Source organism: Bombyx mori, chromosome 11 (assembly GCF_030269925.1).
Source record: "Bombyx mori chromosome 11, ASM3026992v2".
In the NCBI taxonomy this organism is placed as follows: Eukaryota; Metazoa; Arthropoda; class Insecta; order Lepidoptera; family Bombycidae; genus Bombyx; species Bombyx mori.
In genome coordinates this window covers 17,003,936-17,029,509 of record NC_085117.1, presented here as the reverse complement: position 1 = coordinate 17,029,509, position 25,574 = coordinate 17,003,936, and the positions used below count along the sequence as shown (strand labels likewise).

General features: G+C 37.0%; 1 protein-coding gene across 1 annotated transcript in view; it reads left to right on the top strand.

The window, feature by feature from the left end:
* Nucleotides 1-3,531: 3,531 nt before the first annotated feature.
* Nucleotides 3,532-25,574, top strand: part of LOC101738550 (axotactin) — a 36,343-nt gene continuing 14,300 nt past the window's right edge. Inside the window, exons 1-15 of the mRNA XM_012696152.4 lie at nt 3,532-3,741; nt 4,568-4,702; nt 6,044-6,269; nt 8,416-8,552; nt 11,895-12,046; nt 12,658-12,721; nt 12,878-13,162; nt 14,126-14,232; nt 17,867-18,481; nt 18,943-19,123; nt 20,060-20,326; nt 20,876-21,078; nt 22,173-22,384; nt 23,403-23,617; nt 24,589-24,762. Coding sequence (XP_012551606.1) covers nt 4,591-4,702; nt 6,044-6,269; nt 8,416-8,552; nt 11,895-12,046; nt 12,658-12,721; nt 12,878-13,162; nt 14,126-14,232; nt 17,867-18,481; nt 18,943-19,123; nt 20,060-20,326; nt 20,876-21,078; nt 22,173-22,384; nt 23,403-23,617; nt 24,589-24,762 — 2,950 coding nt within the window. The 5' untranslated portion in view covers nt 3,532-3,741; nt 4,568-4,590. The remainder of the gene's footprint in view (nt 3,742-4,567; nt 4,703-6,043; nt 6,270-8,415; nt 8,553-11,894; nt 12,047-12,657; nt 12,722-12,877; nt 13,163-14,125; nt 14,233-17,866; nt 18,482-18,942; nt 19,124-20,059; nt 20,327-20,875; nt 21,079-22,172; nt 22,385-23,402; nt 23,618-24,588; nt 24,763-25,574) is intronic.

Below are 25,574 nucleotides of genomic sequence, written 5' to 3'. Positions count from 1 at the left end.
TAACACTAGCCCTAGCAGAGCAGTGCTTTGCAGAATCTACCACCGGATCGAAATCGCGACCCACTAAGAAAACCTGTCGAGAAACTCAGTGGGCTGTGTCTATGGAATTGCCACTTCAATGTCGCCCCCGAACAAGTATCAATAAAACTCCCGGGTCATGACGTCACTTGCATAGCCCGAATGTAATATAAAATTCCTAATATAGAAACCAGTCGGTGTGCTGCCGATGCGATGTGTGGGTGACCAATCTCGCCCATTGCCATTTTGTTTGAGGCTGGTCGCATTCTTGTTGACATTGGAACGTTTCTGATTATCTATAGAATTCTCGAGAATAATTTCTATTGTTTTGCGATATGAAGACACAAATGCCATTCCAAATTGTATGTTTATAACAGCTATTGTTTTTCCTCTTTCCGAATATAAGGGATAAAAAGTTAATCTATCTACATATAAAGGTCAACGCGTATGATATTCATAAATTTAATTAAACCATTTTTACTACATCCATTTTGAATTTGTCTCGTTCTACGTCTATAGAAATATTATGATCCCGAATGTTCAAATATCTATTAATCTATCACGCTACAATAGCTGAAGGCGTTCGAATAAAATTTCGCATAGTTACAGATAGTCTGGATGAACATTTAAGATACTTTTTATCAAGGCAAATGAAATGACCCGAGCAACGCTGTTTATAGACATTTAAAAAAAAATACTCTTCTGTGTGGCGGCTTCGTGATTTTACTTACCAACAGATCGAACGACTGATAGTTTTCGATCAGAGAGGGACACTTTTTATCCACCCACATCTCGTTTCATAGTACTTACTGAAGCAAAGTCCGAGACTGGCCCTTGTTCGATAACAGTAGACAATATAAATTTGAAATTTATTAAATTGACTTAAAGTTTATTTTGGAAAATTTCAACTGTCAATCTAAAAACTGTAATTTTTTAAGAGAAATTTATCTAGAGGACCCTGTTTTGGTTGAAGATTTCTTCGAATAATTGATTAGTTGATTGATATATTTCAAGAATAGTGATCTAAGAGATAGACAAAAATACGTAGCCACGAAACTATAGGCGGACGATATTTTAAATAATATGCTACAAAAACAGTAACGAATTCGTATAACAGTTGTACTGCAAAGCAAAATATGTAGTCGGAAGTGAAGATACTTTTAATAAAAAAAACCGCTTAAATAAGATTACTTTTTTGTTTGTTAATCGTCACAGTTCGGTTGATCTAAAATAACAAATATTTACTTTACGCAACAGAAAAATGGTCACGCAGCTCATTGTAAACGAATATGAATAGCATCCAGACTAGAAGGAAAAAGACGGTAGAGCATTCAAAAAAAACAAAAAGAAGCCTATGTCAATATCTTACCGCTCTTCAACTACTCATGATGTAATTATGGTACTCTAAAGAACATCAAGTCATAAAATACCAGAAACAGGTGCAGGACAGGTTTGAGGATGGTCAGGCCGCGCGGCAGCTCTCCCGTAAGGTGGAATAACCAGGTCAGGGCTGAAACGGATCGCCCTCTATACCTAAGTAAAAGACGCGAAGCTTGACAAGAGGAATGCCTCTGGGCTGTGAGAAAATCGTTACAGAAAGCATGACGGCCATGAGCACTCTTCCAAGAGTGTAGAGACTAAGAGGAAGGCAAAAGAGTATACGGCCCACCTGAGGGTAAGTAGTTACCGTCTCGCACGGACGTGATCAATGCCAGGGGCAGTGCCAAGCCACTGGCCACTAACGAAAATTTGATTAAAGTCAAAATATCGCTTGATTAGTTTTGTTAAGATTTGAAACAAATTTAACCTGTTGCAATCTTGTGACAAGCCCAAAGAAGGAAAAGGTAGTGTTTCCCGAGCGCTATGACATGTCCTTCTTCAAACGAGGCTTGTGGAGAGTATTAAGCGGTAGGCAGCGGCTTGGCTCTGCCCCTGGCATTGCTGAAATCCATGGGCGACGGTAATCATCACCGTCAAGTGGGCCGTATGCTCGTCTACCTACAAGCGCAATAAAAAAAAAAGAGATAGATTCTTTTTGCTTCATTTTCTCATTTCGACCGCTACATGCTTATTCATTTGTATAGTCGATGACTAATTCGAACGAAAGCGTTTAAAATCGCTTATGAAATGGAAGAACGAATAGAGAGTTTGCTTTGAAAGGAGTCTTTTATAGTTTGTCGCCACATTTCATTTCCTCTCCTCGATTTGTTATGCAAATCATTCATATTGAATATCCGATTTATCTATATATTAATACGTGAAGCAAAAACTTTGTATACCTTTTTACGAAAATTGCGCGGACGGAGGAGTATGAAATTTTCCACACTTATAGAGAATATAGAGAAGAAGTGCTCAATGCTAATATTTTTTTAAAATAATGCATAAAAGATACATTAAATCAATAAAGAAAACATTACACCCACTACATACCATGTATTTGACGCACACACGCATGCACACTATTTATTGTCAAACTTTTGTTCTTGACGTCTGTGATCAAATTGAGAATAGATTAAATATTGTTTGTCTTTATTAACATTTTTATAGAGTTTTTATAGATAGCCTTGGCGAAATTTGTGATTATAAAATACAATCATAATAGTGTACATACTTACAATTCCAATTAATATAGTCGAATTTCGACTACTGCGGGACCACTAGTAATCAGAATTATCCGTTAGTTGTCAAATAAAACAATTACAATGCGAAAGCAAAGAGCTACTGTAAAAAAAAAGCTAAACAAACTCCTTGGATTTTATATTATTCGCCATTTAAGTAAATCCAATTAGACCACTTTAATAATCTAAGTGACTGTCTTCATTGATGTATTCACATGAGATTGGCATGGCAAAGCGTTAACTAAGAACTGTTGATTTATTTTTTAATTCTCTGAACATGAGCCATCCAAGAAAATGATTTCGTCAATTACCGTGATTTTTAATCTTTTGACATGGACATAATTGAAAAAAAAAAAATCTTCCCACTTAGATTACCAGACGCGGTCGGTATATGTCGGCGATTGGCTTACTGTTTTACGAATCGCAAACTGAACGTTTCTCGCGAATCGTTAGCAAATAGTTTACAATACAATAGTTCGCGAATTAAATCAATAATCAATTGTGTATGGATTGGTAGCATGAGAAATAAAATCGGTATACTGCTGACACGGACGGAAGATGGTGCTGTAAAACGCTATGCCGAAACTCGCGTGGCCAGACAGTTTATGATAAAAATCAACTGTAAAAAAGATTTTAAAACATTTCCAATATTAAATTTTTTTTTACGTTTGAATGTAGATTGAAGTTTAATGATAATTTAATCTTCAACCAAACCGTGGGTCTACGCTCGATCATATTTTCCTCAATTAATTACAAGCTCCAAACATTTTTTTCCCGAAAATACATGATCAAATCGCTCAATGAACCTCTCCGCTTAGCTCGTGTGTCGTGTGCCTGGGAACTGTGTGACCCACAGGACAATTTGTTGAGCCATTACGTGTTGTTAGAATCGCCTCAGTCCTCCTTGCCTGTTAGGGGAAGAACGTTCTGGTCAGAAACGAAGTGTCGAAAAGAAAAATAAAAAATAAAAGTGTCCGGCGATTTTGAAAATAGAACCTGCGCGCCATATTGTGTCGTTCCGTGAAAATGATTCGAATTTGAAGATTTTATTTTAATGAACATTTTTTTTGTGTTTCACTATTATTATTATTATCTCTTGTACCATGTAAGTGTGATTTTAATTATAATTTAAATCTGTTTTTATTTCTCTGACATTTTTTCCAGTATTTAAATTTTATTATTATAAGTAAATATTTACAAATATTTTAATTCCAAACCCAAAAACAGTATCTCGAGACAAATGCTATTACTTTAGCCAATTTAATGTAAAAACCACTACAATGTGAGCCGTGAAATTGCAATAAGTTCGTCCATGTTAAGTCGTTTAAAAGAACGAAACTAACAGTCACAGGTCAAGTTTATTTGGTGTATATCTTTAAGCGACCGACGCTGCCACTGATGCTATATTTCCGCTGGGTTCGTGGTAAACGAAATTTTCGAAAATTGATCCTTACCGCAATGTCAATAAGATGTAAATTCGAAATATTTTTAACGAATTAACTGTTACTAGACACAAATGGATAAAGGGTTGTTCTTTTTTCGAATTACTGTATTGACATAGAAAATGACGACTTTTCTTGTAGATTAAAGAAAAAAAAAACACAATTTAAGTTTTCATTCTGTTGAATAATAACAAAAAAAGGCAGTGTTCAAAAATAAATTAATTGGAACCTAGCACAAGATATATCGATTGTTTAGGAGTATTAATTTGAATGCTAATTAAATATTAGCATTTATTATTATTATCTGTAATTACGACTATTTCTGTTCTTTGATTCAGAACGTTACTTCACAGAAGAAATAGGAACAATGATGGTTATACCTTACTTGTGAGGTCTCACAATACGACCACAGCTAGTATCTATCATGTTTATTATCTGAATTGTTGTTAATACTGTTAAATTATTTCAATTGTCTTAATAATATTTCAGATAATCGAACCAAATGCAGCAAAATGGGAAAAAATTCTCGGGAAAGCAAGCTATCTTTGTTGATACTTTTAATTTTATATGGAATAGCTGATATAAGATCTAGTCTCCCCGTAGAGTTGACTTCTGAAGAGAAAGGTAACTAAGTCACTTAAAATATCCTTACTACGCCTAAAACTGTTCAAAACATTAGTGATTCTCACGGCCTCGATATTCTTAAAGAGCCGAGACACGAACGATAAATAAATAAATTTCTTAGGAGCAAAACAAAACTGAGTTTTTTGACCCCAAGGCTTACATTTTGAGGTATATGGGCTTCGGTAACCACTTCTCAAACAGTGGGCCATTAGTTTGTCAATCCGTCTATGCTATTAAAAACAAATAAATAGTGTTACGAAACTGTAACCAGAAAGCAATGCTATCAATTATTAGTAATTTGACGATTATCAAAAGCCTCTCAAACTGTATCTACCATTTAATTACTCTACATAGATTACTAGCGACCCGCCCTCGCTTCGCTTCGGAAACTGTAATTTATTATTGATTTCTCCACTATTTTATGGATGTTATTATACATATAAACCTTCCTCTTCAATCACTCTAACTATTAAAAAAAACCGCATCAAAATCCGTTGCGTAGTTTTAATGATTTATGCATACATAGGGACAGATATAAGGACAGAGAAAGCGACTTTGTTTTATACTATGTGGAATACGATTGGATAAGCTACGTCGACTGCATATAAGGATCCTTACAGGAAAATACCGAATAAAGACTGCAAGCACGACGTTACGATACAATTATCGGTTTTCATGTTAGTCAAAAATAAAATCGTAATCTTAATTGTGTTATAAAACAGCTCGTTTTAACCTACGAACCGGAACGCTGGACTGCTTTTCATTAGAAGGATAACGGTATATATGAGCTCAGAGCTTAGAATTGGATAGTCAATGAACACTACCACTATGACTTAACGTATGATGCCAAACAAATCAAATCAAATTTTTTTTATTCAACCTAAATGAAAGTACACACTTATTGAACGTCAAAAAGAACTACTGCTAATTCACAAAAACTAGCCTCCGTCCTGAGAAGAACTGGCAAGCAACTCAGCGGGCATTTTTTTTTTTAATATTAGATTTTTTTAAATATTCATTTTTACAAGATGTATTATTACGTAACAATTATTGCAATATTGAAATGCCCGGAGCGAGCAACTTATTCCCACTTTGTGCAATCTTCTAGATAATCATTGACTTTATAGTAAGCTTTATTGCACAGATGTTCTTTAATAGTTTTCTTTAACCTATGTATATGTAGGTTCTGAACATCTTGTGGGATTTTGTTGTACAGGCGCACAGTCAAACCTGAATAACTTCTCTACGCCATTAATTCATTCAATCCATTCACACATTCTGTGGCTCGCAATTTGTCCTCTTCTCTTAATATACGAGCTGCAATTACAAAACGCGTTTTAGTCCCAGTTCAAGCAACAACACCGTCCCAAATGTCTACATCATTAACTGCGATGACGTCAAACGTGTCTACAACAACACACGCGACGGCAATAGCTCCAATACCCCCGAGCGACAGAGACAGATTCCTGACATTTGCGGAATCTGGACACCACAGGACGTTTATGTTCGCGAAAGACAATACGTATATTCAACTGGATGGTGATATCATACAAAGGTTTCAGTTGAGGTAAGGCTATTTATTTACTAGAAACTTTTTTATTTGGGAGGCCTTTTTTTTTTTTTTTTTTTTTTTTTTCGGGTAGAGGGCTGAACCTCCTACGAGGTCCCCGCGCAAAAGGGGCGCGCGGGGTATGTGAGACTCAACGATCTGCATGGTGTTGTGAGCAGACCGCGGGCCCAAGGATTTTAGGACCCACCCACTAAACGACTCCCCTGCACTCTTACACCCGACGTTCGATCCCCTCCGAGGTCAGAACCCGGATGAGGTAGGGGGGCTACCGCGGTCAACACTACAACCAGACGGCGCGGCTCACCCCAAGGACGCCCAGCCGACGGAGCCTTCGAGGCGAATCGAAGGCTCTGAAACGTCGGCCGTCTCGGTACGGCAGCCCGTCGGGCCGCCCAGACGGTGCCGCTGGTGTCCCGGAATACCCCGCTGGACCAGAACCAGCCTGCCGGGTCGGGACGCGATACACCGTCGACCGGTCGCTCTAATCACTCCACGGCGGCGCGCTAGAGTGCTGGTAGCGCGCCGCGCGGCCTCACCCCCTCAGGTCGCCCCTTGACCTTCACCGGGGGGAGGCCGCCACCTACAGGGGCCGGGACGTACGGGCGTATTCCCGCCTCCGGCCCCCGGCTCGACGGCGACGGATCGGTGCGGAAAGGGAAGAGCTCTCCCTCTCTCGCTCCGCCGCCTCCTTCTGCGATATGGTGGACTCGCAGAAGTCGAGCATCGCCTTCCAGGACGCCTCGCTGCCGAGCATCGTAGCCACGACGCGCGGCAGCGAGAGGTCCTCTCCAATGACCGCGACGAGGGCGGCGCGTTGCTCGTCAAATCCAGAGCAACGCGCCAATGTGTGTTCCGCTGTGTCTTCCTCGTCGCGGTCAGCGCAGTGGTGGCACTGCGCCGTCGGTTCCCTTCCGGCTATTTTGAAAAGGTACCGGCCAAAACAACCATGGCCGGTCAACATTTGCGTCAGCCGGAAGGTGAGGCATCCGCGGTCGCGGCCCACCCAGTTCGCGAGAACCGGGCGGACCGCCTCGACGGTACGGAGGCCGGCCGACGGGTCCACCAAGCGGCGAGACCACGCCTCCAGCACGGACCGCCGAGATTGGAGCCTCCGCGCTCGAACTACTCCTTCGCCGGGGCGCCCTTCCCCCCTAGAACGAAGGTCGCTACGCCACCGGTAATCGGCAGCGAGCGCCTCCGCCTCCAGGTCCCAGGGTGGCGCCCCGGCGAGCAAGCACGCCGCCTCGAAGGAGACGGTGCGGTATCCTCGGATCGCCCTGACCGCGATCGCGCGCTGCGGACGTCGCAGCGCCGCGACGTTCTTGCGGGTCAGGGCGTGGCACCATACGGGAGCCCCGTATAGTGCCATCGACCGCACCACCCCCATGTAGAGGCGGCGCGCCACCTGATCGGGACCCCCGACGTTTGGAAGCAGCCGGCTCAAAGAGCCGGCCGTCGCCATCAGTCGAGGGCCCAACTTCGCAAAGTGAGCGCGGAAGTTTATTTGGGAGGCCTGGCTGGCCTCGTTTTTTGATACTGTTCCAGAACAATCTGGATTTTCGGACCAGGAACTGACCCTCTTACAAATAAAAATGGTTGACAAATATAGACTTGGTACGCAAAATGGCGATGGCATAATTGTTTTTTTTTTTTATTGCCTTGATGTGTGGACGAGCTCACAGTCCACTTGGTGTTAAGTGGTTACTGGAGCCCATAGACATCTACAACGTAAATGCTCCACCCACCTTAAAATTAAGTTCTAAGATCTCAGTATAGCTACAACGGCTGCCCCACCCTTCAAGCCGAAACGCATTACTGCTTCACGGCAGAAATAGGCGGGGCGGTGGTACCTATCCGTGCGGACTCACAAGAGGTCCTACCATCAGTAAATGATTTGAATTTTTTTAAATTTAGCAGCGTGTAAATTTAATGAATTTAATTTAAACTATTTGACTATTCATTAAGAAGATTAGCAATTATAAATTTAACAAACTGAACACGAGATTAATCACGATAAAATATCTATTTTTTTATTTCAAATAATTTTTATAGTAATTTATTATCCTCAGCACCGCAATACATAAACTTTAATTATATTAAATATTTTCTATATAAAATTATCACGGAAATTCTTAAATTTCAGACTATGCAGAGAAATTTCTTTCAAATTCCGCACAAGATTACCGCACGGTCTATTGGTGTATCATAATGTCAAAAACCCTGTCTTCAAAATGCAGCCCTACGCTTTATACGTTATAGTGGAAAAGGGCGAATTGAAAGGTAAAAATATTATAACTTAGATTTATTAATTCTCTGTTTCATTCCAATTAAAAATGTCCCACAAGGTGGATTCTGCCTTCTCTTTTTTGGTTTCAACACCACATTTCTTAAGCTTGCCTTGATTTTTCTTCTAAATCTGCAATCCAAGAGAGACAGTTTCAGTGCCAAACTTTGCATATGAAACTCAATTAATGCATAATGTATATAAACCAAACACTAACAACCTTGGCAAACCATTAGCTGTATAGTCTATAGTTCAAAATCATTATTAAAAAAGATATTTATGATGACATTTAGTATGAGATTATTCAACATACAAGATGACTTTTATTATGCTTAAGAAATTTTAACAAGGATCTATAGTAAGTACTAAAAACGGCATTTCAAATTTAAACTCAATCATGCACACATCCACACATATAAAATATTCATTTTAAATACAGTATTCAGAAGAATATATTATTATGTATACCTAGTCAGGTCATAAATTCTGTCACATGTTTAATGTAAAATAATTGAAACAAGTTTATTCATTATGTAACCATTCATATACCAAAATGAACTTAACAAAACATAGATTCTTATGACACTAAAGTTTATTCAAAATGACCTCCGTGATTTTGAATACAGGCCTTCAATCTGCGCGGCCAGTCGTCTATCGCAGCACGAACGAGGTTCATGTCAATATCGGCGGCTGCCTTAATCAAGGATGTCTTGAGTGACTCCAAATTGGGATGAGGCTTTGAGCACGCCTTTTCCTCCAAGTGTTGCCATATCTTGTAATTTAACGGATTCAAATCTGGACTGGAGGAGGACCGGGCCAGTCTTCGTGCCGGATGAAGTCGATTTCACGCGCCGCCAGCGAGTCTTGTGTGCTCTTCGCTCTATGAGCTGGCGCCGAATCTTGTTGGAATATCCAGTGCCTGTTATTGAACATGGTATGAGAAACACGTTCCACAAGGTTCGTCAGGACTGTATTTTGATACACAACTGCATTCGTTTTTACACCTTTCTCACAAAAATGTACCTCTGTTAAGCCCCAATAAGAAACTCCCAACCATACCATGAGCGAGGATGGAAAATGACCTCGTTGGACACGCGGAATACGGTTGCTCGCTTCTTCACTACTGTGTGCGTACACCTTATCATTTTGTTTGTTGTAGCTCTCTTCTACGGTAAAAATTTTTTCATCCGAAAAAAGAATTTCCCGATATTTTTTCCCGCGTACCGCTTCAACAAAGCGCGGCATCTCTTCAGTCACAGGTCCATTAGACGAGCATTCAAAGGATGTCCTGTTTTTCTTCGATATGCCCGAAGCCCTAAGTCTTCATTTAACACCCTTTTCACCGTGGTTCTGCTTAACCCCATCTGAAGGGCCAACAGTTTCTGCTTACGTTTGGGATTTCTTTGAATTCGCGCCTTCAGAGCTTTTATCACTGCTGGAGTCCTAACGGACCGAGGGCGACCACTTCTTGACCTGTCATCTACACTAGAGTCTTCATTGTATCGTTTGATGGTACGATAAACGAATCTTTTGGTTATATTCAAATTTTTCAGTATGTTAAAAATTTGAATTGGCGCGTAACCGCAACGATGCAACGCAATAACTGCAACACGGTCTTCTTTAAGCGTTCACTCCATATTTAAAAATGAGTAAAATTCTAAAAGTTTACATTTTTATTTTCATGAAAAATTCGAAATTCGAATTCAATAAACTTTTTTGTGGCCAGAATTCTAAAAGAAAAGTTTTTACTGTGTGACAATACTTATGATCTGACTAGTTATATTATGTCCTATATACATACGCGGAAAGGTTTTAGAAAGTACTTAGAACACAAAAAATGTCAGTCCAGCCAAAGAGTACGATAATATATTGTTCGCTAAGTAACTTTTTCTCTTGTCTGTCAAATAGAATCCATTCAAACGTCTATCTGCTTCTGGAAGGTAGGTCTATTGCTGCGCTGGTTTCGTTTGTGGCTTGTAAATAGCTACATAGTAATGTATGTTTAATGTTTAGTACGTATTAAGTTTAAATCTTTGTGCGACGGACCCGGATTTCTTGTGGACATTCTTGCTGATTTGAATAAAACAATGGCATTTACATTCGTCCAAGCTATTTCGATTACAAGTAGATTAATAAAATAAACGAAGAAGAAGAAATAAGTTAAAAGTTTCTTGTTAATTTATTGCTCTACCAGAAAAATTAATTACACTACGCTAATTAATCACATTAAGAACAACATTCTTGCAGTAAAAATTACAATAAACATATAACGTTTATAACCTCAGACAATACCAGTCAAATTACATATCAGAATTAAGCACAACCTTTTTATTTATTGCACGAACTCAATGCCCTCCTGTTAAGTGGTTACCAGAGTCCATAGATATCAACAACGCAAATGTCGCCACCCACCTTGAGACATAAGAAACTGTGTATGGACCATTCATCTTATTATCAGAGAATCTTGGTATGTGACCTACTTAATTGACTATTCCCATCATCCGTCAATAAATTCCAATCCGTATTTGGCCATCCCAGACCTATCGATATCGATGTTAAGCAGCCGGTGATAAAGCTATGGACTATATATTATATGTATATCAAAATATAAACCCATGTACCAACTCAAGTTGTAAACTATCTACTCAACATAACACTGTGGAATTCGAGCAAGAAAATAAATAATATTTGACAATACATCTTTTATGGCGGAACTTCTTCTTATACTCTATTCCAATTACGAAGTCCCATGAGACAGGTGTTATTATTATGTTATTGTGTGTGTGAATTAATTGTATAATGATTTAAATTGATTGTGTATTTTTTAAATGATGTTTACGACCATGAACAAAAAATGATTATTATTTCAAATTATGCGAAACGTGAAGAGTTACGTTCTAAGGAGTGTCAAAAGGGACTTCGTAATTGGAATAGAGGATAAGCGCTACACTCTCGATAGAGTGGTCGGAATGGTCGTGTAGCATTGAGGTTTAGTTTGATGTACCTCACATTGTCCACTATCCATCGAGGTTATCTTACCGCAATCATTTAAGAAACCTCCCACTTCAGACGGTCGGACCCACAGAAATAAGTCGGACCGCTGCATGGAACATATCCTGCGTGGTCATATATCGTCAAACCTTCCTTGCACGACGGGGCTTTCTATATTCTGGATACCTAATTACCTCTCACTGAACACTAACCGACATATTTCTTCATTATTCATACTATTACTAATTATTTTATTTACGTGAAGATTCCTAATGAAATTGGCGACATATTTCTGTTAACTAGATTGATGATTAGTTCGGGAGTTTGAAATTGATTGAATATTTCAGTGGTCCACGTTTTCGGTAAACATCTAACTTCAGTGACCGTAGGTCGCGCACTCAACAGAGACGAATGGCATAGTGTAGTTGTAACTATTGATGTACACGGAGCCAGGCTGATAGCTAAGGTCGATCAGCTGAAGGAAGAAGTTTATTTGAAGGTAAAGAACATTCTTATACTTATTTAGCATTATTAAAGACTAGCCATCCGCTCCGACTCCGCTCGGGTCTTTAACAAAAAATTCAACAATTTTTTTTTAAATAAGAGAACACTTATTGTGGCATGAGTATAGTAATTAGACATATACTGTCGCGACACTTTTTGTAAATAATAATGTGTTCTACAAAGTCGTACTACATTATTTTATTCTATCATCAATAGTTTTCGCGCGATGTAAAGAATATTTTAGGTAATTTTTTTACACTTTGGGTTTCATTATTGGAGTTTTAGTAAGCATCCCTAATTTTTTTCACAAAAGATTATATATAGCCTATGACACTCGGGAATAGTGTAGCTTTCAAGCAGTGAAAGAATTTTTCAAATCGGTTCAGTAGTTTCGGAGCCTATTCAATACAAACAAACAAACAAATCTTTCCTCTTTGTAATATTATTATATTATATATTATAAGTATAGATTCTAAGTCTATTAAAAATGACAGAAGAAGAGAAAATTCTATTTAATATTACAATAAATGATTTTGGTAACAGTGAAAGGCTAATAATATTGGACTAGTTATAACTATTGTATTTACTGTAAACTTTTTTTTTCAGGGATTGAGTTTTGACACCAATTATGGCATCACTGATAATCTAACTTCGGTCATTTTGATTGGCGGTGAGTAAATTCTTAAAAGTTATTTACGATTTAAAAAGTCTAATACGATATAATATATATTAATAGACATAATAATATATTAATACAAGTCAAAGTTGGTACGAATTTTACATAAATTTACTTCTAGAAATTCAACTCTGTAAAAAATTTCCACAGGTCTCAGCTCGGAAGAGAAGCTTCACGGCGTCAAATATATTATAGAGTCATTTGTTGGTTGTATTAGTGATATAGTATTAAGTTCGGGTAAGGCGGCTTCGGATCTGCTTCCGATAGTCCCATTGATAGCTACGAAACATGAAAACGTAAAGGAGGGCTGCGTTGATAAATGTAAGACGATGAAAAACCTTTGCTTCGAAGGTTCTAGATGTATCAACGAGTACAACGGCTACAGATGCGATTGCTTCGGTACTTTGTACGAGGAACAACTGTGCGATGTTTATAGTAAGCTATTTATTAATTTTCACACATTTTTTTATTGCCCTTATAGGCAGATGAGCATACGGCCCACCTGATGGTGAGTGGTTACCGTCGCCTATGGACTTCAGCAATGCCAAAATCAGAGCCAAGCCGCTGCCTAGCGTTAAGTTCTCTCCACAAGCCTCATTTAAAGAAGGACTTGTCATAGCGCTCGGGAAACACCGTGGAGGGAAACTCATTCCAAAGTCGTCTTTTTTACCCCTCATCTCCTTTTTATCATCACACCTCACGCCATCGGAGCAGAGTTCATCCATATTATCTGGAACCTCTGCGTTCATCGAAAATGCGTTTGGAATGAACTCCCTCCCACGATGTTTCCCCAGCGCTATGACATGTCCATCTTCAAGACTAGATGTTGGACCAGATTCCTCCCGCGTACTTGCATCCTTATAATATACCAATTCTTATATTCGTAATCTTCTTCTCAGAATAAAATGGCCTACATTTAGTGTCTTACCCACAAGATATTTCGCTACAAAATAAACTACAAACTACTATATACTATACTCATTGCCTACCTTATAATAAGACATTACGAGACCAACCTTTAAATATGAGGTCGGAGTTACATAAATTCAATTCGTGTCCAGTTTAAGCAGAAGATTAATTTCAACTTATTGAGTATTAAAAAGGTAATTGAAAAGTATAGTATAGATCATCTACAATTGTACAATTATAGTTAGTTTTATTTTATTACAGCTCGCCAGATGATTTAGACTAATTAAGTTAAAAATCTGGAATAGTCTCTTTAGTTATTAGCCAATGGATAAAAGAAAAAAAAGCCAAATTTTTCGAATTAACAGTAATTAAACCTTGACCTTTCATTTCTGAATCCACCCTTTCCGCGTTTGCGTTTCTCGAACGTTCCTTACATATGACTTTTGTTGGTAAAATTCAAGTAAGACATTTGATATTCATCAATTACAGCGGCCACTGTTTTAACGCTCAGAGGCTCGAGTTACGTCTCGTACAGAGTGTACGATTGGAAGGACCGAGTGCATTCAGCTAACACAAGAGTCAGCTTACATTTCAAGGTAATTAATTACCCAAGACGTTGTTAACTTGTTTGATAGGGACACCATCTATTTGTTTTGGATTCTCGCCAATGAATAGTCTGGTAGTATCGCGGTTTTAGAAAAATCGCTTTAAGGCGGTATTGTTTGTGAGTTTTTGCCTAAAATTTAACTATCGAATGTGAAACCGTAAATGCGTGCGTAAGGCTTACACTGGTAATAAATGGCCCATCGAGCCCCTAGGCCCTAGACCAGTGATCCTCAACATTTTTTTTGTCGCGGCACATAATTAACGATTTTAAAATTTGGTGGCACACAAAAAAAGAGATAAAAATTATTTACTTACACACTGCATAAATAGTTTATCAAAAAATTTTAATATACGAAATAAACTAAAATATACTATAATTTTTTTTTGTGGATTTAAATATATGTTCATGTTTAAAATATTTTTCTTTTAAAATGATATAATTTAATAATATTAACATTATTATAAATATTCGCAAAATTTGGCAGCACACTTTTGAAATTTGGCGGCACACAAAAGTGCCGCGGAACAGTGGTTGAGAATCACTGCCCTAGACCATTAGGGCTGTCACCTAAATTTTGTTGCATTACAAAATTAGTTCGCGGCAGAAATAGGTGGGATAATCAGTTGTAGCTCCTGAGAGAACTCATAACGTTTTTTATTCCTCAAATGGGTGAACGAGCTCACAGCCCACCTGGCGTTAAGTGCTTACCAGAGTCCATAGACATCAACAACGTAAATGCCGGCACGGATGAATTTTAAATCTTAGTTTTATGACATTCGCTTCAAATCGAAATGTACTACTGCTTATGTCGAAATAAGGGATGTGGTACCCGTGCGGGCTCATAAGACGCGCTACCACCAGTAAACCAAGACTAGGTGCCATGTATGTCTCAAGGTGGTAAGATCAATTATGTAATATTTAAATAATAATTACGTATAAAATCGCTTCTCAACTTGTCCGCTTGTACATTTATGCAAATATAAAAACATTTCGATCTCGATACATAAATTAATTTAATATATGGTTTCATGGAAACAGCCAATGACATTTAATTGTGTAGATAGATATTTTAATGTTTTCGTTACACACGCAATTCTTAATGCCAATTTCGGTGAATTGTGGAGAGTATTAAGCGGTAGGCAGCGGCTTGGCTCTGCCCCTGGCATTGCTGAAGTCCATGGGCGACGGTAACCACTCACCATCAGGTGGGCCGTATGCTCGTCTGCTTACAAGGGCAATAAAAAAAAAAAATACAACGTCCTTCGTGACCCAGACCACTCGGTCAGTGGACCTTGGACAGGTGGTTCTAATCGGAGTATTCGAACCCTGAGTCTACTTATTCTCGATTGGAAACAAGTTAAAATAGCAAACCGATAAAAAAAAAAATGTTCCCCTTTTAAGCATACGGCCCACCTGATGGTGAATGGTTACCGTCGCCCATGAACTTTAGCAATGCCAGGGGCAGAGCCAAGCCGCTGCCTACCATTAAGTACACTCCACAAACCTCGTTTGAAGAAGGACATTAGTTGCATATTTTCTTATCCCGTCGAAACCTTTTTTTTTTTCGTTTCAAATCAAGTTAAAATAGTAAACCGGACAAAAAATTTGTTTTATCTTTTCTTCTCCTGTTCTAACTGGTCAGGATATTAGAGTGGAGTTATAAAATTATCTTATTGTCATTATCCTGGATGTGTATGCAAATTTTCAACATAAGCGCCCTTCTTAAAATCGGTCAAAATCGCGAAAAACGTTTCCGTCACATACAAACAAACATATATGTTGTTATAATCCAAAGGAAAGCGTATTAAAAAGATTATTCTTAATCTCGTCTTTGCTGTCCAATTTTCTTCTTTCTCCAGAAGTCTTCTTGAGATCTTGAATATACAAAACTCGCTTAATTATATTTGATGGAATCGCTATTTTTCATATACTAGTGGTCCCGCAGTAGTCGAAATTCGACTATAATTAATTGAAATTATAAGTTTCAACATTATTATGGTCCTATTGTTACAGATTTCGCCAAGAATACACTATAGACAAACACTCGTAATATTAAAGATAAACAATACTAACCTATTCTCAATTTGACTACAGACTTTAAGCAATAACAAAAGTTTGACAATAAACAAAGAGTATACATGTGTGTGTGCGTGTGTCAAATACATGTAATAATGTATCTTTTACGCATTATTTAAAAAAAAAATTAGCATTGTGCACTTCTTCTGTATATTCTCTATAAGTGTGGAAAATTTCATACTCCTCCGTCCGCGCAATTTTCGTAAAAAGGGATACAAAGTTTTTGCTTCACGTATTAATATATAGATCGTACGAGTAGTAGTACGAGTAGTTATACTTAATACGATTGAAATGTAATAATTTAAAAAGTTACGCAATTAATCCTGTACATGTACATACCTTTTTATTGAGTAATACCTACAACAGTCGCATTGTAGATTGCATTACCGATTGCATAATCCAATATTGTGTTACAAGCAAAGGCACATTTATTTACTCACTGACAATGACAATTTTCTCGATATTACACACAATCACGTCATATTTTTCTCACAAAGTTATTAAAGAAATGTTAAATAAAGAAAATTATTATCATGACCACAGTTATAAAGAGTAAAATGTCAAAAGTATGTTCCTAATCATAAATAATTATAATTGGGAACGTTAGTTACTGATCCGAGTTGGATTAGTATTTTTTATAAATATTTAAGTGGTCTATAAATGTTAGTTAGTAATCGTTATTCTTTTATCTCTTTTCAATATAATTTATTATTATTTCAACGAACAGGTCATTCCTATTTCTGTTGTTTCTATTGCTGTTGTTACTTACACATAACAAAAACGGATGCAATTATGGAAATATCTGCATTCTGTTATCGACTTGTCTCTCATCTTAGTTAATAGCAAAATTTCTCTGAAGAAATAAAACATTTTGAGGACAAAACGAATAGATAAAAACACAGTATGTTCTTGCTTTTCTTTTTATTGTAATACCGATGAGTTGAAAGTGAAGAATGAATTAAAACAACTACGATTTGTCCTCCCAAACCAAACATTCAATGCATGTAATGCAAAACATGCAACTTCTAGAAGAAAAATATATAGAATTGTATCAACAACGTCCAGCTTACACGGTCAAAGCCCACTAAGTTTCTCGCCGGATCTTCTCAGTGGGTCGCGTTTCCGATCCGGTGGTAGATTCTGCGAAGCACTGCTCTTTCTAGGGCTAGTGTTAGCAACATCCTCAGGTTAGAGCACCGTGAGCTCACCTACTCGCTCGGAGAATGTAGAATAACCCCTTGAGGTTACTAGAATAAGGAGTGGAAAAAATTCATGGACACAAAAATGAATTCAGAAAATAATATTTATTCATAATAACGTCACGCTTTTCGCCTTCAAATGCCACGTTTTTTTTTTATATCTTAATATCTAACAAATGACTCTAATTTTGGATCGGAATAAATTTACATTGCGTTAACAAAATGACGTAAGAATAAAGCACATTTAAAATGACCATTGCTCTTTTGTAATTTGTTTTTGGTATTGAACTTATGTAATTATATCTACGACTTTTTAATAAAATATAATATTATTTACATAAATTTCAGACGAGGTTCGATGATTCAGCACTGTTTTATGCCAGTGGTCAAATAGATGAAAAACACCATTACATAGCTTTATCGATCCACCAAGAGAAGGTGGCAATACAAATAGACTTAGGCGATGGTCCAGTTGAAGATTATTTAGGACAGAACGTTAATAACAACGAATGGCACAATCTCACTGTTATATTACACGAGAACACTGTATTTGTTTATTTGGATGAAATCTCTGAAACATATGAAGTCCACGGAACTACTAGATATGTATGTATAGATCCAGAGATATACATATGCGGGGGACCTGATCTATACAAGATGAAAGGGCTGAAATCATTCAATAATTTCGCTGGGAACTTAAAGTACGTTTATTATAACGACGTTTCAATATTGTACGAATTGAAACAGAACAATCCAAAGGTACACTACATCGGGGTATTGGATCCAGAATTTGAAGAGATCGATATAGAAGTTATACCTATAACGTATCCGTTCGCCACGTCACACATCTGGTGGCCTTTGAACCAAAGCAACAGTATCAACTTGATATTTGATTTTAAAACAAGTAAGAACATGGCTGTTTTGGCTTACAGTCAGATCACATCCGGCCAAGGTCACTGGGAGGTGAGTAAGCACGTGATTTTGAAAGTGACGATCTTGGACACTGCAAAACTTGTTTTCTGTATTTTGTTGTATCATTAGTTCACATCTTGAGGATAAATGTATTTTATAACTTTTATAACAGGTCTATATATTTTATGTTCGTCTGTGTTGCATTCTATATAAGCAAACGCGCTTTTGTCCTTGTCATGCCTTTTATTTGACTTTGACGGACCCTACTGGTCTTTCTTTACAAAATAATGATTATTTATTTAAAAAACGAAATGTTTATTGAATGTTATTTGTTTATCATAAACATTTCCGTCTATTAAGACATCTGTCATTAATTACAGTGTTAACAATTATTTTACATCCAAGAGCATATATCCCAAAAACCCTATTTCGCAGTCTTACCACTAGCTCATTCAATTTTGCGAAATAAAATGGGAATTATTGGCTTATGGCAAGTTCGTTTTGGGTTTCAGGTTAGAATGGTAAAAGAGGAGATTAGATTCGAACTGGTACCAGATGTCGGGAAGAATGTGACCGTACTGAAATCAGTGAAGTTCAATGTTAGCAGTGATTGGCACAACGTTGAACTGGATTATAGGAAAGGACGAATCAAATTAACCGTCGACTATCATAATAAACACGCGCAGATGTTTGGTAAGACGATACAAAACCCACTGTGAAATTTAAATTACAGAAAATTATTGTTAACATAACATAATAGTTACCTAGCAGTATATGCAAGTGCATGGAAATTAAAGATTTTGCGGGAAATTTAGATAACAAGAAACCGGTGTATTTTTGAGTCAACAATTTCGTGAGTTCGTTTAGAACTTTTCAGACGTAAACAAAACTCGTACTGCTCACCTGTTTACAACAAGAACAAGATTACCATAATTTATTCACGTTTTTATTGGAAATGAAGATTTCTAATTAATATCTTCATGGACATTAGATGCTTATATTCTTTTTATTTTTGGCTCCAATGATCTCAGACTTGTCTATACAATGATGATTTATAAAAATATTAGTAAATTATATAGAAAATGGTAATTTTAATAGTAAATAATGAGTTACTATTTATGGTAGGTATCTTGTGTGCCAGTACTTGTAGGTAACACTACCCTGTCTATTTCTGCCGTGAAATAACCAAGCATTTCGAAAGCTGGTGACGTCATTCAAGCACTAATGTCTAAAGACTCCGGAAACCACTTCATAGCAGGTAGAAAGCTCGTTCATATCACGCAAAAAAAAACGTAAATAAACCAAAGTCATTTAATGCATATGCCATCCCTCTCATGTATAATACAAAATTATAACAAAAAATAAAACCGACTTCAATAAGCTAAAATAGGGGTATCATCAACGTAGTCGAAATTAATTAAATGCGCATTAGTAATGATAACTAAAAAACCATTGGTCAGATCATAATAAATTTATCACTACCGCTACCAGCTCTCAAACGTCTAGAAGAAAGTTCTCAGGTGACACACATAAAAATAAAATCGAACTGATAACTTACTTTTTTTTAAGTCGTTTAAAAATGCATCTTAATTAAGCTTAAGCATTAAAGCAAGCTTTCATTGATTTCAGGTCTCGACTTCGAATTGCAAGACAAAATCGTTATAGGAAGCGGTCTTAAATCGGCGAACTTAGGTCTCATTGGCTGTATGAGAAACATCAAAATAAATGGACTCCTTATAGAGCCTAGATACGTTATAAACACTGAGAGAGTGGTAGGAGAAGTAGCCATAGATGACTGCAGATATGTAGATCCATGCACTAGACCCAATACTTGTGAACATGGAGGTATATGTTCTATTAGAGAAGACAGAGTTATTTGTAATTGCGATAATACAGGTGAGAATGAATTTGATGATAACATAATGGTCATTCAATCTAGAGCTTGACTTAACAAAAAAGTTTGTATTGAAAGTCACTCACTATAAAACCATTTTATCCCAAAAAAGTCTATTAAGTCTTCAAATAGACTTCAAATAGACTAGATGCATCCGAAATAGCACTATGAATTTCGGAGCAGGATTTGATGAGGACTAAAATGATCGAACAGGAAATATCGAAAAATTGGATTGTGTGGTTTTATGAAACCACGGTAAAAGTCAAACTTTTTTTCACATTATAGACATTTAGCTCTGACAAACAAAATTTACATTAGACACTGACAAAAACAAACAAAATAGCGTGGAACACTGGCACAAATGAGTAATAGTCTATACACTACACGGTCAGCTGCTGCGAACTATAGGCGCCGCCATATTGGCCTTGGCTGCTCTGACGAGCGCCTTTCACTTTATCCCTACTCCGCGGCCGACCGTCACGCGACATGCAACACACCGACGAAAAAGTTTGAGACGATGTAGTAAAAGTTTCATTTTAATAACTTTTCAGGTTACATAGGTGAGAACTGTCATTTCGCGACGTTCCGTAAGACTTGTGAAGAACTAGCCCTTCTGGGTTACACGCGTAACGACGTGTACCTCATAGACATCGACGGCAACGGTCGGTTCCCACCCGCGCACGTCAAGTGCGAGTTTCAGATCGAAGCAGACTCCTCTACTACGGTCGTCGAACACAACCTGCCCAGTCAAGTGGTAAGTACTGCACCTAGTTCAAACACTCAAAGAACTTATCACGTTAAGTATTTATTTTGAAAGCACATTCAAACCATCCACGTGTTTAATGTATGAAATTGATGTTTTTGTGTTTTTCTAATACGCTTTTATTAACTTCAGACGTATGTATGTTAGTATGTAACGGAATCTTTGAACATGATTTTGACCCCCTTCAAAACGTCGGATTAACTCGAAATTTGGCATACTTATTAAGGACCGACGACAATTCAAAATTTAAAAAAAAATTGAGAAATTTGAAATTCAACTATAAAATGAAAAATAAATAATGGTTTAAAAAAACAAAAAAAATACGCTTTTATAGAAAATCCAACTAAAAAATAAAAATAAATTTTAATAAATTTGAATTAAAAATAGTGTAAGAAAAATGTTTTTGAAGTTATACTTCTTTAGGCGCGTTATGAAAAATTGATGAGAGTGAAATTTTACGATGCGCGCGCACCGTGACACAAAATTAACAGAATGAAGTTGCCCACTAAATCTACGTAACTTGGCGAGTCTGAATATAGCCGCAGGTGAACTTTCGCGCATGTACACTCGTAAAAAAAGTGTTATTAGCATTAATTTTTTAGTAATATAAATGACAAAATTATTATTTAATATAATTCATACTAAATATTATTAAATTATTAACGTTAAATATTTATTATTAATTATTTAATATAAAAAAAAAGAAATAAATTTAATAAAAATAAAGTATAACTTCTCACGCGCGTACATAAGTACACGCACCCTTTTTATTGTATAATATAAATTGTATTTTTTTTTGTTTTTTGTTTAAACTATTATTTATTTTATTTGGGCTACTTAAAGGATAATTTATTCATTTACTCGCATGAAAGTTCATGAAAATTAAATATGTACATAGTTATTTGCATACTGAAATTTTCATTTTTCATGATATTTCGTGGCATCTTTGTAAGTATCAAAATGTTGCATATTTGTTTTCTTTGTGGCCATAACAACATATTCATTGATTGAAATTTAAAATGATTCAAACGATTTGTAGCAAGAACTTGTTCATGTGTCTAATTCACATACATTAAAATTTATAGGACGTGCGCTCAGCATCGGGACAAGATTTCAGTTTTAAAATCAAGTACAGAGAGTTCAGCGCGGAGATGCTGCAAGAATTGATCTCTCATTCTTTGTATTGTCGTCAGTACATAAAGTACGATTGTAATATGGCGCCACTTGAATTACACAGCGCAACATGGTTTATATCTTCTTCTAATGATGCAGTGGACTTTTTAGGAAACGTCAAAAGGTATTTTGTAACGTATTTATATTTTGCTGATGTGGGTGAAAGATCTCACTGTCTATCTGGTGTAAGTGTGTATTGGAGCCCACAGACATCAGAACGTAAATGCCGCCACACATCTTGAGTTCAAAGTCTCATTTGTTTTATATTACAGCTGACCCAACCTTTAAAGCAGAATGCAAGTCTGCTTTGCAGTAGAAATAGCAACCTATCCTGACGGTTTTACAATACGTTCAAATATTTGGAAAACTTAGAAATGATCTCGTAATAGGCAGACGAGCCATCGATTAAAGGTGGTAATAATGGCCCATGGGCACTATCATTACCAGAGACATAGCTAAGTCGCTACTACTGTTGAAGATTCCTCTCAAACCTCTTTAAAAAAAAGTAAAGTCTTAGCGCTCGGTACAGACCGTGGGGAACATAGTTTATAAGAATAATTTGTGGCAAAAATGATACCATAAAATATACTGTTGATGAACGGTTCCAAGAGATAGGAAGAACCCTGCTCGTTCCTGAAAAAGTGTTTCCCAGATTACTGATGGTAGGACCTCTTGTGACTCCGCACGGGTAGGCACCACCACCCTGCCTATTTCTGCCGTGAAGCAGTAATGCGAAGGGTCGGGCAGCCGTTGTAACTATACTGAGACCTTAGAACTTATATCTCAAGGTGGACTGGGAGCTCATTCACTCATCTAAGCAATAAATAAATAAATTCGTCTCTCTAGTCTACTAGATATTCCGGCGCCTTAGTAACAGAAATCGACATAATTACTTCAGTGCGCCGCGTAGGGCATCGGTGACCTACATGGCGGTCAATGTTTTAATAACATTAACATTAATAAGTGTTTGTTTTATATTAAATAAGTATTTGAAAATAAATTAACATTGAATAGCTAAATGATTTGCTGACTCACAAAAATGGATTTCATTTTGAACTAGTTTTTGTTGCCTATAAGTAACTAAAAATCATATGAGCTTGTCCACCCATCTAAGCAATAAATAAATAAACTTTGGCTTCCAGAGGCTACTGCCCTTGCGGGGTAAACGCAACGTGCGTAAACCCACTACAAGCTTGCAACTGTGACGCCAACGAGAATAAATGGCATTCAGACGAGGGAACTTTAGTGGACCCTAAAAGTTTGGGCATCACCGAGATGTTTTTCCTGCAGCAAAAAGACTTGACTGAAGAAGCCCAGGGGAGGATCACATTGGGACCACTGGAATGCGTCGAAACTAGTAAGCAGCTAACGGCTTGCCATTCCTTTAAAAAAATGCTTCATTTTTTCGCTCAATACAATAGTCATACCATATCTCAATCCACAACAGAAATAATTATAATTACTATTACGTTAGATTCAGAAAATTAGTTATAACTGCCTTGAATTACACACAAACTCCATTTATATTTAACAATAACACCAAAATATACCTAATATTTAAACTAAAATCAGTCCCGGAATCATATTATTATAAAAATAAACATAAAATTCTTACTTATAGTATCTTATTGCAACCATTGCTGTGCACGTCATTACGGAACCCTCGATGCATTAACGGTGCTTTTAGGTACCACAAGCACCGGTCACCGTCCTCGCCGAACCCGTCGCTTGCGACGAAGGGCTCGACGAGCAAATTAACCCATAGACACAGCCCACTGAGTTTCTCGCCGGATTTTCTCAGTGGGTCGCGTTTCCGTTCCGGTGGTAGATTCTGCGAAGCACTGCTCTTGCGAGGGCCAGTGTTCACAACACTCCGTTTTGAGCCCCGTGATCTCACCTACACGTTAAGGTGAAGCTGAAATAGCCTCTCAAGGCTATCAACATAAAGATAGAGAGAGAATACACTTTATTGCACACCAAAACACAATTTACATTCAAAAAACAGTCAAAAAGCTGATACATTTGTACAATAGGCGGTCTCTTCCAGACAACCGTTTAATTTACAGAAATTCTGGAAAATATAAAAATATAGCAGGTATGTTGCGGTGTCCTAAAGACAATATATTATTATAAAAAATATATACATACAATAAACAGATATATACCGTTTACATATAATATGAAATATATAGCTAACTTTATATACCAATATACATACTTACATACAATACAAGACATACTAATATATTTACATACACATAATAAATCAACAGTATGGTATCAACAGCATAGGTAGGGGTAAAAAAAATAATGTTGTGACACTTCCAGATACCCAACGCTACGTTGTAACCTTCACGACCTCCCAATCGTACATAGAGGTCCCGGGGTGGCGCAAGGGAGACATCGCCTTCAGTTTCCGTACGACCGGTACCAGCGCCATACTGCTGTTCCAACCGCCGATACGACCTAACTACCCCTCTTTTATGGTTGCTCTGACTAGCGGTAAGTATTCATTCTGGACATAATCGCAACTATTTTAAATAGGCCCGTGTCCGTAGTGGACGTGTGTGGACTGTGAAGATAGATAGAAAGATAATTGAAAAGTTTAGTTGAATAACAAATTTAAAACTCTAGTGTAGTCTATACTAATATATAAATCTACAGTGGTTTTTACGGATGTTCCGTTGTAACTACTGAACCATGCATCCGATTGACTTGAAACTTGGTATCCGTGTATATAAAATACACGCACTTAATGGATAGACTAATATTTATATGAGTGTTGAACTCCCTAATAACAATGACAACAAATAATAATGTTAATTTTCAATACGGCTAGTCTAATAAATAACTATTTCCTTACATTATAAGTTAGATTCGTTTTCGTTATCGTGTTGTTTTGTCGTATAGTTGTAATGACCATTGTGTACAAATTCATCACATTTGTCTTGCTTAGTCGTACGCACATGGCTTATGTTGTAAGCCACTTTTTTTTACTTGTTGTCATTTTTTATGTATCTTTTTAGCTTATGATGTGTATTTTGTGCCAAATAAATAAAGGAACACTAGTCTTTATAGGCCATCTTTTGGCTTCTTTTTACTAATTTTTTGTACTGTAAAAAGCTATATTCAGTCGTCCGTGACCACGAAAACTGTGCAGTATTCGATATATGGAAAATAACACAAACGCGAGATTAAACCATAAAATAAGTTTAGTTAATTCATAGTATATTTCTTTCACAAACGTGTAATTATTACTAATATGTAGTTTGATAAATTAAAGAGTTGGTATATTATATTTAATTGAACTAAGT